This window comes from Varanus komodoensis, unplaced genomic scaffold (assembly GCF_004798865.1).
Source record: "Varanus komodoensis strain SLA01 unplaced genomic scaffold, ASM479886v1 scaffold7_3, whole genome shotgun sequence".
Classification (NCBI taxonomy): domain Eukaryota; kingdom Metazoa; phylum Chordata; class Lepidosauria; order Squamata; family Varanidae; genus Varanus; species Varanus komodoensis.
Window position 1 is genome coordinate 8,557,667 of NW_025336480.1, and position 15,971 is coordinate 8,573,637.

Here is a 15,971-nt window from a genome sequence, read left to right on the forward strand (position 1 = left end):
CAGAGATCTGGGTGTCATTAATGGGCAGCAATTTGTCAATTACGGAGCATATTGTTATTTCCCTGTCAGGGTGGGTGTGCTTGGATTTTCTGCCTTGGGAGCCACTTTTGAACCTGATGCTATCAGTGTTTAAGGAAGTCCAAAGTGGGTTATATCAGAACAAATGTCTTCGAGGTTTGGAGCAAAACACCTCCAACACCTATAATGAAATCTTGGAGCTGTTTAATTGAGTTGATCTGTCATAGTTGGGCTGTGTATGTATACTTTTTCAAACATAAAAATGATAGAATGAGTGAAATGCCACACAAAGGAAAATTGTGTGCTCTTTGCAGGGAAGAAAGCATCTCTTTCATTTTAAACAACTTGCTCTCTTTTTGCTGGTCATTAAGAGGACGGCATGGTACTCAGGAAGTCCTGCTTTTTTCCTCTTTGCTTCGGAAATTTTGCCAAACAATTTGCCATCTTCTCAGCACCATGTTAAAATGGCCCTCTTTGTGGAGGCCTTTAAAGATCTCCCTGGTTACCCAAGGGCCTTTTGTTTCCTTCTTCTTGGCCTTGTCTTTTTCATTTTATTAAATGTATCCAAATGTATTCTAATAGTATTTTGTTTTATTTTAAAATGTTTAAATGCTGTTTTATGCATTACATTTCATTGTTTTTATAAGCTTTTGTGAACTGCCCAGAGATTTTTGGCTACAAGCAGTATAGAAATGTAATTCATAATAATAGTAATAGTAACAACAGCAGCAGCAGCCAACGAAGCCTATATTCATATCCCAAAAAGGCTGCACAAGCTTTCATGACTGATCTTGGGCAATAACTATTTTTTTGCTTTACCTACTTAAATGCTGTGAGGGTGAAAGGATAAGGGACTGCGGATGCTGCTTTGAGGAAAGGGCAGGGCATTTAATTGTATCAGGGAAACATGAGAAAGTGGATATAATTGTTTAAATAATGAGGACTCTAATCTGTAGAACCACTATCTACCTCAGGCAACTCACTAGACCAGGTGTCCAGCTAGGTATCTGCCTAAGGCAGCTTTTCTGGCTCTTGGGAATTAACAGCAGAGCCAGGCTGGATCCGGCTGAGGGTCCGTTTCATCTCACCCTCTCGTCACACCATAGCCAGGCAGGCAGCTGCGGGAAGCCCCCAAGCAGTGGCACGCTGCCGCTCACGTTCCCCGGCAGTCTGATCCCGGCGGTGCTGCTCACCCGATGTCGGCCATGCTCACTGACAACCTCCTCCTCTCTGCATTTGTCTGATCCTCTTCTAAATTCATCTCTGCTTCTGGAAGTGAGTTCTGCAGTTCAGCTATGCACTGGGTGAAGGGCTTATCTGTCCCAAATCTTCCTCCAGGTTCAGCTTCACAGGATTGTGGTATTACGCTTTGTCTCTGCACCATGCATGATTTGATATATTTCTTTCATCTCTCTCCTCACTTGTTTTTTTCCTAAGGTCAGTAGCTGCAGCTGCTGTAGATTTTCCTCACAGGGAGTTGCTCTAGTCCCTTGAGCCATTTGTGTTTGCCCTTTTCTGCTTTGCAGGCACAAGAGGACTGACAACAACAGCGCCTGGCTTGTAGATTTGAGCTGGATGGGTCACCGTTTCAACAGGCAGTTTTTTTGTTGCTCCATAGGAAGTAGGAAGTTTTAAATTAATACAAAAATGGAATGGAGATTCTAGGGTTGGTGATTTCTGCACCATTCCACAGAGGCGTGGCACAAATACAGGCTTCAAAGACCATGTGCAGAAAATACCTTTTCGTACCCACTGAAAATACCCATCTTTACCCACTGATGACATAGGAAATTGCCAGAAGCCCTGATGTGTAACAGTCATTCCTGTCTAGTGACCCTCATTTAATCGGGCAGGCCTGGATACAGACATGTGAAATTGCTATCATTCCTATTATACTCCTAATATAATAATTATTATGATTATATTTATTTATACATTCCCAATACTGGGACTCAAGGCAGCTTACATCCTATGCTGTTAAAACATTAATATAAATGTACAAAAGTTAAAAATATAATTAATTCACCTAGAAAATATTAAAACAATATAGACAAGGGAACTAGTCCAACGTGATCTCACAGATCCTGACTATTCCCAAAGGCCTGATAGAACAGAAAAGTTTTTGTTTGCCTCCAAGGCATCAATCTAGCCTCCATGGGAAGAGAGTTCCAGAGACTTGGGGCAGCCACCAAGAAGGCTCTCCCACAATCTTGCCAAACATGCCTGTAAAGGAAGTGGCACCAAGAGAACGGTCTTCCCTGAAGATCTAAGGGTACAGGCAGGCTCACAAGGGCCTGGACCTGAGCCATAAAGGGCTTTATTGGTGTTAACCAGACTTTGAATTATACCTGGAAACAATCTGAGAGCCAGTGAAGCTGTTTCAGCAAATGATTCCCCTGCTTCCTATAGCCAGTCCCAGTCAACAGTCTGGCAGTAACTCTTCAAACCGGCTGGAGTTTCCAAGCAGTCTTCAGGGCCAGCCCCATGCAGAGCATGGCAGCAATCCAAATGGGATAGAACCAAGGCATGTGTCCTGTGGTCAAATCGGACGCCTCCACGTATGAGCACAGCTGGTGCACTAGTTGCACAACTGTGCAAATACTCTCTTGGTCATTGCTAAAACCTGGGCATCCGGGCTCAGGGTTGAGTCCAGAAGTACCCCAAACTGCAGATCTGTATCTTCAGGGAACTGCAGCCAAATCCCTCTTCTGACTGACCATTACTGCTGAAAGACATCCGTTTAGCACCAAAATGGCTTCCTAGGAAGGAGATGGAAAGCAGAAACAGACTTGGATGTCATCAGCATACTGTGACACTTGACCCCAAAATGCTGGACAGCCGCTCCCAACCTTTTCATGTATTAGCATGGGGGACCAAACAGGACCCTGAGAAACTTTATAGGTCAACAGTCAGGGAATTGAACAGGAGTCCTCAGCCCCAGCTTCTGGGTCTGCCTGTCTAGGAAGGAATGGAGCCCTTGTGAGACACTACCTCCGGTTCCCATCCCAGTGAGGTATCATGGTCAGTGGTATTAAAAGTCTCTGAGAGGTCCACCAGAACCAACAGGGACACACTCCCCTTGTCTGGTTCCTGGCCTACATCATCTACCAAGGTGACCAATGCTATTTCCACCCCTTAGGCAGGTATGAAGCCAGACTGAAATGGATCTAGATCTTCCATCTCATCCAGAAATTTCTGGAAGTTGGGAGGCCGCCAGCTGCTCTAATATCTTGCCCAAAAATGGAATATTGGAGACTGGCTAGGTAGCAAGCATATTTCACATGTCTCAACCCAGGCTTAGCCTGTGCTTATATTGAGGAATACGGCACCACGTGGAAGAAGACATTGTAAGCCCTAGTTTAGACAGCTACAGGGTGGTGTTCTGCATTTAGGTAAACTGTCTTATTTGGGCTTTGGTGATAGTAAAACTGCACCACAAGAAGAATCAAGGTTTAGTGAACTACTTAGCATTTCTGCTTGCTCACTGGACTTTGAAGTCTAAGACAACTGGATTGTTCAGCACACTTCAGGATAGAATCTTACTGAAGTCACCAAGTCAATCTTGCGGTCTCAAAACGAATGCAGCTCAGCTAGAAGGTTTGTTAACATGTCATCAGTGCAACTCATCCATACAACTAACCTTAGAACTCATCCACAGCTCCCTAACAACACAGCATAGTTTAGCATGTGCAGGAGGGCAAAGCTAATGTCTAAATAAAAACAAACTCTAAAACTATTCTAAGGAGAACTTCAGCAAGTTCTCACTTCTTCCTGGAATTGAGTTTGATCTGTATTTCAAAGCACAGCACTTAGCTCAGTTTGCTGAATGTTGGTCCCTGAGGTTTTTGTCTTTCCGTCACTCATAGTTCAGTTCTTCATCCTTTTGATTTACATGGTGAACATGCTTAAACAAAAAGATTTTTGTGGGAAGCATCTGAAAAGCTAGGTGCTGCAAAATAGGAAGTGCCGTTCAAAAGAAAAAAAATACCAGCTTTACTGACCTCTGAAATACCAGAAATGACCTCTACAGCCATCTGGTCCCTTGTCACTCTGTAGGCCTCACTAGCTAAACTGAGGGGCAGGCTGTAATGATGGACAGGCACTATGGCGTTCCTCCTGCTTCGGATTGTAAGGAGGGCTGCTTCTGCTGGTCTCTCCAACTTCTGGCATCTCATCCTCATTGTACAGGTACCTGAATCCATCATAGAACTCATCCGTCTGCATGTCATCTTCATGGGTTTTGGCTCTAAGAACCCTGGAAGCTGCTGAGGCTGGCCAGCTCCCTCTGGCTTGCGCACTACTTTCCGTTGCTTCCTTCACTGTGGAATAACAGCAGCAGGGAAGCTTTTCATCCACATGAGGTTGAATGTTTTGGTTTGCAGGGTTGAAAATATAGACAGCATTGGATGCTTGGAAGCCCAGAAGCTGCTGGTCCACCAGTCCTTTACAGTGGATGAACTGAGTGCTGTCTATCTGTAATGCAATACGTAACAACACCATTTTATTCTTGCTTTTGTCATTCTCAGCTGCCACTGGGGTTCTCATCATTTAGACATGCAATCAAAAGTGCGAGAAGATCAAACGTTTTATTTCCAAATCTCCACCTGCACTGCAATATTAAAGTTGCAGAGTCAAAGTCTACCCCAGAGGATATGCATAATGCAGCCTACAAGAGCCAGTAGAGGGAATCCAAAAGATACGGTGGAGCTTAGAGGGCAGGGATAATGGGGCTTGGCAGAAAAGCCTCCATTGCGCTGGATCTGTCTCCTAAAGGAACAGGAGTACCAGGAATGGGGAAGTAGGGCAAGATGAAAAGTGCTGTGCTATACTGTGGCCATATTTAGAACACTTGGTCCACTCCACTCTGCTCAGCCCTGCCCCTGCCCCTGCTCAGCTCCGTGGTAACTGAAGGGTTGTAGCGGCTCTCTTCTTTCCCCTGGATCCCCACTGGAGCTTGGCTCAGTGAGCTGGAGATAGTCATTGGAGAGTTCAACAGAGTAGAAAGCCAAATCATGTGGCACGGTAACGATGGGGAATGAGGGGGGCTGATAAATTCTGGACCGTTGTACTTCTCTTGCTTAGGTAAGAACTTCTGGCTACGTGGTGGGCACTCTTGAAAATGTAGCCTACATTTAGCACCGTGTTATGATATCGCAGTACCTAATAAAGGGCTTTGAATGACTGCTCTTTCTCAGGACATTAACCCTCATCAAACTAACACGGAGTTCTCCATCTAGCTGAAACTGCATCCTAACAAAGACACACAAGCACTCCTGAGAAGTACATTTTTAAAAAACGTGCAATAGTTTAAAAATATTTGTGAGGTTTTTTCTTTAAAAAAGTTGTGCTGGCCTCAGCTGTGTGCGTGGGGGCCATCTTGACTCCTACCTGTGCTTTTTTTAGCAGATCAGTAATCACAGGAAACCAGTCAGGAGTCAGCCTCTCCAGCTCTAAGGTGATGATCACCAAAGCCAACGTGGAGCCTTTAAACTGCAGTACTTGGTGGCAAGCCATCCAGTGCTGCAGCTGTTTGGTCAAGAATGCGACGTGGCGGGAAGGATTCCTCTGAGGCAGTCCATTTAGTAGATGGGGCCACTTGGACATCACCATGGCATGGAACTGGAGAGAAGAGAAACATTTATATTATAAATACATATTTAAACACACGCACATATATGTATCTGGAGAGACAAAGATATATATATATATATATAAAACAGAGGTCTACCGTGAACTTTGTACGTTTTCATATGTCATTGACCAGAAGTGCAAACTAATCCTTATTCATGGCAGGAAACCTCTAAATTTTATTATTTTTGTGTACCACTGTTACCATTTGTGTCGTATTTGCCAAATATTGAAATGTTTAAGCTTATCCTGAATGCAACTAATTCTGAATTCATTGCATTGTCGCAATCGTAAATTCAGATGGTTTAACTTATTTGTATAATTTAAAATAGTGATATTCAAGCCAGCAAATAGAAGCAAAAGAGGGTGAAAAACAGAACTGTCAGCAATGCTTGAAGCAAATTTAACATCAGCTCATCTTCCTGGTTATATAGGGCATTTCCCTGAACAATCCTCAGGCCAGGATGGACAGCCCTCTTTGCCATAAAGAGATGAGCTTTGCGACAATGTTGTATTACAAGATTATTGCCTTACTATAGCACATGGTAACTTCTTAAAGGGGAAATTTCTTTCTATAAATGTTTAGCAATTAAGATGTGACTTAAGTGCCAGATCAGAGTGATCTATTTTGCCTAAAATGAGGGTCAAGGGTGTTTATGCAGGGTGAAAAAAAGAAAAAGCTGATCTGAGATGCTCTATTTGTGAAATGTAGCAAAAACTCTGAAAGCTTTTTATGTACAGTATTAAAAGTGCAGATAGTTAGAAATATTTTTGCAGTGTGCATTTAAACCAACAAACAAAACGATCTCTGGTGGAATTGGAAGAGTAACTCTTTCTAACAGTTCGTTTTAGTTGTCCTTTCAAAATGGGAATCTACATAATTTATAAATCTGACTGCAGCATTTGGAATGTGGGTGGGCTCAAATCTAATTCCAGTATCTTCATGGAAATACACTTCAAAAGACTTGCAGATAGCTAAGAATGTGTGGTCTGTGAGACGACCTAGAAGGCAATATATGTGTACCATTATGGTTTTTTCGTTTTATTCAATACAAAAAACTAATTCAGACTTTTGCAATGACAACAAAGTATGTTTAATGCTTACAATGTTTAAAAAATCCATTGATGTTGCTGTGTAAAGATCCCAGTGGAGTTTATCAAGTATAATTCTTTCCATTCTTAAAATTTCAGCTGGAGAACATTTGCAACCACTCTGCACTGCAAGCTTCTTTACTGATGGTATTATCTGTTTTAAAACAAAAGGAAAAATAATAAATGAAGCCCAATTCCTATGAAATTTTGTGTGGTGGTGATGTTGATGATATGCATACCTGAAAAATGAAGAGTTGCCTTTTAGATTGTCTACATGAGTGGTAACTAAGTGGTTCTTGAAATAATTTCTCTCTCAAGTTAGAAATCAGAGGTACCCCCACTATTTACTAGAGGGTAACATCCTCAGGTTTGAATAAGTCTAATTTGCCTCTGTACTGAATTCCCTGATGGGTAAGCCTTTCTCCACCAAGGTAATCCATACTGAAAAAAAGGGTGAAAAATAGTCCTCAACTGTTTTATGTTGCATTCTGCTGCTATAGTTGGACTGTTTTTAATACATCTATATGCACCAAATAAAAGCCCGCTTAAGATCCTTGAGAATTCAGATGCTCTCTGCTCCTGATCTTTACATGCCTGTTGCCAAGCTGTACTCTTGCTTCCATACCGACTGCATTTGTGTGTCACAAAATCAGGCCTGGCCACTAAACCCAGTTTTAAACAATGCATTAAGAAAAGAAACTGTTATTTTGCAGTCTGGACAATAAACTTGTTGAAAATTGTAGCAATTATTACTATTAATTATATTTCTTTACCACCCAATAGACAAAGCAACTTGCATTATCTTCAAGGTTGCCAATAATATCCTGTTGGTGTTGCAGCAAGTCAGGGCTCCTGCATCAGCAAGCACCATCTCCCGACAGGTGCAGGAAAGGGGGGGGGGTGTTCTAGGCACCATTCCTAAGCTGTGTCGGAAGAAAAGGGGAAGGCAGTCTTGCTGGCCATACAAAATCCCTCCTCCTGTATCAAGGCAATACTTTTATTAGGCCAACCAAACCACCACAAAAGATTATGCAGGCATTTTGGGTAATGCTAAACAAAATGGAACAAAAAATCCAACTGTTATTTTTCAAAACTAAAGGATGAACTATTGCAGGCTTTCTTCATCCCAGCAGCCTGAGGTGGGGCATTGCTTAGTGGCAGTGCACATGCAAAAGGCCCCAGGTTTAATCCCTGGCCTCTTTTGGTAAGGTCAGGCATAAAATCAGCCCGAAGCTTTGAGGAGCCCCCTGCCAGGCAATGTTCACACTAGATGGGCTGAGGTGGCATCAGGCACCTCCCTGTGGTCAACTTGAAGCCATCACAGAGCCGAGACTGAGCCAGTTTGAATCCTTGCCCCCTCCTCTCCACGTTCCATCTTGATGGCCTCCTGATGTTTGGGTCTTTGAATCCCATCACTGTGACTAAATATAGAATCCACCTCTTCACGATAGGGCAGTTTTTTTTCGCCCTTCCCCCTGCCCCCTATTCTTCCAGCTTGGTTCACCATCAAGCCTGATGAAGAGTTCTGTGGAGCTCAAAAGGCTGCCAAGAGCTCTCACTGCAGCTCTGCTCACTGGATAGCTGGATCTAAGTGACTATAATAGGGCTGCAACCAACAGGCAGCCTAGTGGAGACCGAGGTTCCACTTGTCCTGCACGGATGCCCTGGGATTCCATCTACTTCCACATAAGGATAGAGCCCTTTTATAACAGTGGAGTGAACATGCTGCACATCACTCTTAAAATAAGCTGGACCCCTCTGAACTTGCCACGTGTAAAGCCATGCATACCTCATCTTCTTCATTGATTTTTGCTGCAAGAACCAGACAAGTGATCGCGATGCATCGTAGGTATTTCAACTGCGCCTGAAAGAGAGGGGAATGGGGTGGGGAAGGCATGGAGGATGAGACCCAATTGGGAAAAGACCTACTGAAAACTATATAAACTAATATTAGGACAGGGTCAGCATGCCCCTATGGAACCCTAATGGCAGGGCACACAGAACAGCAAGAGAGGACACCACTGGCAGAACGGCACCATGGCCGCCACTCCACTCTGCCCACCCCCACCCCTCTGCAGTAAGGAAGGATCTGTAAGTCCTGACTCGACAGCAGTACCCTTCTGCTAGTGGAACAATTCCAGAGCCATGCAGCTCTGCTTTATTCTAGCTTTTGGTTTGTTTAGGTTTTCATTTTGATTTAGAATTGCACGATAAAATATGTAAAACCAACCAACAAACAAAAATTCTAGATTCAACAACATGTTGTCCTGCTTTTCTTTTTTTAATTAGGTTCTTTAATTGCACTTGCTGAGTAAATCTGTACATAGCTATGGTCTATGGAAATTTTATCAATTCAGTTGCATGTTATACTCGACTCATCAGCTGCATACTATTACGTTGAAGATCTTTATACAGGAATCCAGGGATATTGGGTCCAAAAGAACAGAGCAGTGATAAAGAACCATCTGCAGAGACCTTTGCATTGTGCATATTTTATATATGAGTTAACTGATAAAGTGATGAAAGAGGTCCAGATATAATTGCAGTCGTCTTCCAAAGAGATTCCCTGGAGGTTCTCCCAAGCCCTGACTTTGCACATGGGGATTCATATCCAGTTACAAAGCAGTGGCCCTCCATCACGTGAAGGATACATGCATGTTTTGCTTCACTGAACTTTCAAGGGCCTTTGACTGAGAGTGCAAGGTGTGGAGCACATCTCAGCTCTAAGCCTTAGAGATCTTCTCAGCCACATCATTGCAACACACAGGATACACCGGGCTGGGTCCAGACTAAGTCGATTGCACTCAGTGGGACTTCTTTCATGTTTTAGGGTGCTTTGCTCGCCACCCGCACTGCTCAGAAACCCCCAAACATGCAGGTGTTCAATATGTCCTGCTGGGCTGAAGCTGGCAGGATGGGCGAAGTTCAGGTGACCCTTGAGCAACAGACTTTTCAGTCCACCTAGCTTTGCACTTCAGTGGGGAGGGAAGGAGGCTGGAGGACGCACAGAATAAGCAGCATCCTGGCCTCTCCAAGGTCCTCTCTGCCAACTGGAAAGTTCTGTTTCCCCCCTCTCCAAGGTCAGTTTTCTGACCTCAGAAAGGCAAGCAGAGCCAGCCGCAGGGCAGCAGACCTCCAATCCCCCACCTGATGCTGGAGCACTGCCACTTGGGGGTGGGGGAGGGATGCTCTCAGGACTCCAATGGCCCCTGAGATGCTCACACAAATTGCTCTCTTATCTTTTCACACCGATTTCAAGGTGTCCTAAGTTCCGCTAACAAAGGATGTGACCCTGTGCACACTACTAGGCTGTAAACCAAAAAACTGGATCCTTTTTCTGCGTAGGGTTGTACTGTTGGGCTGCACCCCTGCATGCACTTAACTCAGTACCTTTCTCTGGGTAGGGACCAGGTTTGGACTTGTGGATTGTGCTGGTGGAAGTGGGTGTTCCCACACCCTCCTCCCCGCAGCAGCCCCTGGAAGACCACACAAAGAGTCAGGAGACCCTGCTAAATAGACCAAATTGTATGTGGAGGGAAAGTCCCGCAAAAGTGGGCAGTGCAAAGCAGGCCTTGGATCCAGCACAATGAACTCAGTGGGACTTGCGGTGAATAGATACGCTTAGGATTATGATGTAACCCCCTTTGGGATCTTCCCCGAGAGCACCTGCATGCAGCCAAGGGAGCCCTTCGTCACACTTCTCATTACTGGTAACAACAGGGAGGGGCCCACATTCCTTACTTTTACTGATGCCAGCAACCGATTCAGAATGCTGATCGCCAAGGCAAAGGTTTCAGAGCAAAACTGAAACCGGGAGCTTAATTCTCCAATCCACAAAACTGCTTTCTCGTAATATAGTGGAGAGATGTCTGTGCCCTAAAATGGAAGAATGGAGTTAAAACTAACAAGAGGCTCATCTGGGACAACCCAGAATTGAAAGATCATGTTTCTGAGCAAGGCTGAAAATGGAGTTCGTATTCATAGGGGTTGCCTGCATTTCCTTAGGCACATGCCATGGAAAAGCAGCTCAGATTTTACTCTGCCTTATTTTTACTTATTGTACCAGGGACAAGATGCTCTTTGCTAGGAAGAGGCTTTTCAGACAAACAGAACCCATGCCTCATCTCCTTACCCTGTGGGATTCTTCATTTTCACTCAGGCTCAGTCCTGGGAAGGTTTCTGCCTCACACAAAGTGTTACTAACTGTACGCAAGTTACTCAATGTCCATCTAGATGATGGGCAGCAGTGTATGTGGGGGGAATGGGTGGGTACCTGTGATCGCCTAATCCTAAGGCTGGGAAACACCAATCTAGCAGGGCCTCATTCCCACGTGTGTGTGGACCTCTAACTGCGTATGTCGTAGAGAGTCCTTCCATATGAAATGTGGAGGAGCATACCTTCAATGTGAAATTGTGGAAGACAGGCACCTTCCAAACTTTTGCCTCCCTTGCCAGAGCATGCTTCAGTTCCGAGGCAAGCTTCAGGCTCTCCAAAGCCCCCGTGCACTTCATAACCGTTACTGAAGAGACCTGTTTCCTGGAAAGGCAGCACTACCTGCAACTGCAACACCAAGAAGTATTTTATTTCCAAAGTACAGTCTCAAATGTAAGCGTTCAATGATGTGACAGCACATGTCAGAACAGGGACCCATGTTAAAGATAGAAGTTAAGAGACCAAAGTCTTCTCAGCCTGCCTCTCTCCGGATGCAGCTACCAACATCTCCAGCCAGCACGGCTAATTGTAGTCCAGCATATCTGGAGGGCCTTACCAGTTCGGCATTACCAAAATGCGATCACTACTAGACTACTGCAGGAGCAAATCTTTTCTAGAAAAGTCAGTATAGCCATGGGCTGAGGTGACTAATAGAACGCTCACTAGTTCTAACCCCAAATGCAAAGTGTCACAATTAAGCAATTTAAATTAATGAGACAATAAAATGTAAAAGGAACACTCAGCTTGTATGTTATGGCCTTTTGGCTGGTGAGACATCGAGACATACTGCCTCTGCTAACTGTACCATTTTTCCAGGGCAGCTAACAGAAATGTAATAAAAGCACTATTGTTGTTGTTGTTAGTTGCAAAGTAACATCTAACCCATTGCAACCCCATGGACAACATTCCTCCAGGCCTTCCTGTCCCGGAGTCCACCTAAACTCACACCGACTGCTTCTGTGACTCCATCTAGCCACCTCATCCTCTGCCGTCCCCTTCTTCTTTTCCCGTCAATTGTTCCCAGCATCAGGTTCTTCTCCAGGGAGTCCTTCCTTCTCATTAGGTGGCCAAAGTATTTGAGTTTCATCTTCAGTATCTGGCCTTCCAAAGAGAAGTTGGGGTTGATCTCCTCTAGGGCTGACTGGTTTGATCGCCTTGCAGTCCAAGGGACTCGCAGGAGTCTCCTTCAGCACCACAATTCAAAGGCCTCAATCCTTTGGCGCTCAGCCTTCCTTATGGTCCAGCTTTCACAGCCATACAGTACTTTGCAACTGGGAAAACCATAGCCTTGACTATACGCACTTTTGTTGGCAGGATGATGCCTCTGCTTTTTAGTATGCTGTCTAGATTTGCCATAGCTTTCCTCCCAAGGAGCAAGCATCTTTTAATTTCTTGGCTACAGTCACCGTCTGTGGTGATCTTGGAGTCCAGGAAAATAAAATCTGTCACTATCTCCATTTCTTCCCCATCTATTTGCCATAAAGTGAGAGGACCGGATGCCATGATCTTAGTTTTCTTAATACTGAATTTCAAAAAAACACTGTACAATACTGATTAAAAACACACCAAAAACTAAAACTTAGACTCTATTTCTCAGCACTTTTTGTAAAGGATACACATCTAAACAACTAAGGGTATGCCATCACCAAGAATGGTTTTACAATGATGTACAGAAGGCGGCATCTAAGATAGTGAGCTAACATGTGGAAAAAGATAACATGCACATGAATTTGTGGACTTTGGGCAGGGGGACTTTCATTTAAGTACATTCCAAAAGTACATTTACACACACAGATGCACACACATTTGCCAAACAGCTTTCTGAAGTTCGCACCACCTGGAGGATCAACCAGATGTTGCTTTTGGACTCCAGTTCCCATCATGCCCAGTCTGCATCGCTGATGGTCAGGGTCATTGGTCATTCCCCCCCAGCCCCCCAATCTGCACCAACAAGCCTTCTGGTCTAAGAGCCTTCACACTGCATGGCATTGAGAGACCAGATTGTGACACACAAGCCAGGATTCCCCTCAGAACAACAGGCTAGACAGGTGGAGGTGAGGAGGTCATGCCAGGGTCATGTGTCATCATGTCCATGATAGCCTGACTCAGAAGGCATGTTTTGGATCAGGAAACTTCCGGGACAAGGTGAGTATCCACTTATTCTGAGAGAGAGAAGGGAATTGGAAAGGGCATCTCAGAAAAAGGGCTCACAAAGATGGTCTACGAAGTTAAAAACAGCCTGAAATCCCAATATACGAAGCAGCAAGCACAGCAACTGGATGCCCGGGGGCTACATATTACCAGGTTCTGCACTGCCTCACATCTTCTACTCTACAGCCGATCTCTGAGCACAAATCTTTTGTGCATTGAGATACAGGAGATAAATACACATCCCTGATACATTTCTCTCAATGTGCTCATGCACACAGAACTACTCATTTTTTCTTGCTTGCTTTCCTTAGCCAGAAGCCTGAAGTCACTATGCCTACATTTCAACCCAAACATCACTCACGTTTATAGACAGAACAGGTTGGCCGATCCTTTGCGAGGCTTTATCAGCCTGTTCTTTCAAAGTAGTCCACTGATAACTCTGCAGCTCTGCCAGTCCTAGGCCCACCCCACCAAGATGCAGTGACCAATATTCACACTGCATGTGGCACGGCAGATAAATTGCGGTAAGCATTTCCCCAGGCACTTAGGGCTCACCATAACTACCCCGGAACCTGAAGCTGAGCAACATAAGCAGAAACATTCAAGATCCCTATCCATACCAGACTGAACTTCCTCATAGCTGAGACTATAACATCAAGTTAGAACAAAACTAAAGAAAGAACTTCTTCACCACAACTGATCATTGGTTAACCCCTGGAATAATGCTCTGTGCCACCCAGGCTGTGGAAGGCTTGCTACTGATCCTGGATAGCAGTGGGAGGCTACTGACTGCTAAAGGTGACCATAGAAAGAACCCTCTTTCCCAATCCCGAGAGGTGCACTGGCAATATCTTGATGTTTCAGCACCAGGTGCAGACTTTTACACGTTCCAAGGTTTTTGAATACTCTGCAAATGGACTCTCAACTGAACTCTTGCCATTTATTTATCTAAAATTTTTATATGCCGTCTCCTATGCAAGGCCTCTTAGGATGGCTCACAATCAGTAAAATCAGGTACATTAAAAGCAATCTAAACAATAAATAACATATAGCCAAGTTGCTCTGTTGTTCTGCCAAGTGACTTTTAGGCTGCTTTTTAAAAGGGTGATGTTGTAATGTTTTTTTGTTTTTTGTTTTACTTGCTTTAATTTCAAGGTTTGGTTTGTTGTTTTGATTTGATTTCTTTTCTTTTGTTTTGTTTTACTAAGCTGCATTAAGAACTCTGTTGAAAGGTCGGGTCTAAATCCCGACAAAGCTGAGGACTACAGCAACAAAACAAGAAACCTGCATTTCATGCATTTGACGGCCTTCAGAACTTGTGGTGGGGGCGACACATAGTAAAATGAGATTACGGGTATGCTTGTTTGTTAGTTTGTTTGTTTAAGTCTGGTACGAAGTGCCTTTCAGGGGGACAGTTGCTAAGCGTATCCTGCCTCAATCTGCCTTGCAGACAGCAGAAGGAAGACAGGAAAGTGCAAGTCGCCCAAACGGACGCAGCCAAACCACTGTCTCTTTCCGTTTTCAGAAAAGCTAACAACAGGAAACAACACACGTGACACAGATCATATGAATGCCTTGCAGTTCAAAAATAGAAAAAAGAGAGCGAGCGAGAGAGAGAGAAAATGGAGAAAGGGAAGAGCCGCAGCGCTTCGTTTTGGGAAGCCGCCTCCGGGCCGGGGCGCCCGCGAAGGGGGAGTCGCCGCGCGACAACAAACCGCCCGGGAAGCGCGTCTCCAAGTGTCGCCCCGGAGCGGAGCGCGCGGGCACGCCTGGCGACCGCCCGAGGGCGGCTGCCTTCCCCGCACAATCCCCCCGTTTCGGGCGGGCTCTTACCTCCCCGGGCCGGGCCGGCGGGACATGGCAGCGCCGGCGGCTTCGCGGGCGCTCTGCCCGTGGCTCCTCTGTTGCCCCCTCAGGCGGCTTCGCTGCGCTTCCCCGGCAGGGGCGCGATCGGCCAAGAGGCGGCGGCACTCGGCATCGTGGCGGGCGAGCCCGGCGGCCGCGTCTCTCTCCGGCTGCGAGCCCTGCGTGGCCCGCGCAAGCAACAGGGGCCGCTCGGCCTGCCTCCGGAGCCGCTCCGCCGCTGACTGGCAGCCCGCCCGAGTGCGTTCGGCCGGGAGCGCCCTTCGGGGGCGGGTTCAAGCCGCCCGGCTCCGCCTCTCTGCTCGGCGCTGGCTCTTTCTGCTCGGGCTCGGCTTCCCGCTCTCGAGTCCGGGGGATGCTCGGCGGGGCAGAGGGCCGGCCAGCTACGTGCTGCGCGGCATGAGCCCGCCGAGGTGTGTGCGGACCGGCACGGCTTGCGGGGCGGGGCTGGAGAGGAGAAGTCGGGCGCCCGCGGCTTAGAACCGCCCGGAATCTTTCACACGGGGTGCCGCCAGCATTGCGGGGGGTTTGGAACCGCTAGTGGAACTTCCGGAGCCCCTTCGGGTAATAAGATGGAGCCGGGGAATGTAATGTAATGTAAACTTCTTTTACATTAGTCTTCGCATGTTCTAGCGGAAGAAAAAGGCCCCCTTAAAGTTTCCTGCCACAGAGGGCACTGCATCCCTGCGACCTTCAGGAGCAGAGGTGGCATGCCTATGTACCAACGTTGTGTTCTAAGGTTGTATTGGACTACAGTTCCCATCGTCCTGCACTGCCGAGGTTGTAACCTAACATAAGTGAATGGTGCCAGTTAAGGCAAGTGGAACAGAGTTGCAGGGGAGCTAGGGGAATCATTTAGGACTGTAGCCAAGGCCATCCCACTCTTTCATTCAGGTAATAAGGTGGAGCTGAGTCAGGGAAAGCAGCTCCCAGCTATGCTGGCTGGGGAACATTGGTCTCTAAGCTATAGGCCTCAGACTTGAGTGGGATTGTTCCCTCAGTGAAG

The 15,971-nt window shown here is 45.9% G+C and overlaps 1 protein-coding gene across 3 annotated transcripts; it reads right to left on the minus strand.

The window, feature by feature from the left end:
* Positions 1 to 632: 632 nt before the first annotated feature.
* CCNI2 (cyclin I family member 2) lies at positions 633 to 15,144 on the minus strand. 3 transcript variants are annotated; one of them, XM_044454144.1, is made up of 7 exons: positions 14,936 to 15,144; positions 11,137 to 11,293; positions 10,480 to 10,614; positions 8,528 to 8,602; positions 6,752 to 6,892; positions 5,407 to 5,637; positions 633 to 4,491 (listed from the first exon to the last, which is right to left on the minus strand). In XM_044454144.1, exons 2-7 carry the CDS (start codon positions 11,248 to 11,250, stop codon positions 4,081 to 4,083), a joined length of 1,107 nt encoding a protein of 368 aa, XP_044310079.1. In that variant the 5' UTR covers positions 11,251 to 11,293; positions 14,936 to 15,144; the 3' UTR covers positions 633 to 4,080. The 3 variants fall into 3 exon arrangements, with proteins under 3 accessions (XP_044310079.1, XP_044310078.1, XP_044310080.1); XM_044454143.1 differs by having other exon boundaries at positions 11,137 to 11,299; positions 14,936 to 15,143; XM_044454145.1 differs by lacking the exon at positions 14,936 to 15,144 and adding an exon at positions 12,756 to 14,808.
* Between the last annotated feature and the right edge of the window lie 827 nt (positions 15,145 to 15,971).

Excerpts from the sequence above, each read along its gene's own strand:
- CCNI2 (XM_044454144.1), bottom strand. The coding sequence starts at position 11,250 with ATGAAGTGCACGGGGGCTTTGGAGAGCCTGAAGCTTGCCTCGGAACTG. Across the intron at positions 6,893-8,527 it reads AAATCAATGAAGAAGATGAG|ATAATACCATCAGTAAAGAA; the intron begins GTATGCATGGCT and ends GTTTTAAAACAG. Across the intron at positions 4,492-5,406 it reads ATCTGCTAAAAAAAGCACAG|ATAGACAGCACTCAGTTCAT; the intron begins GTAGGAGTCAAG and ends ATTGCATTACAG.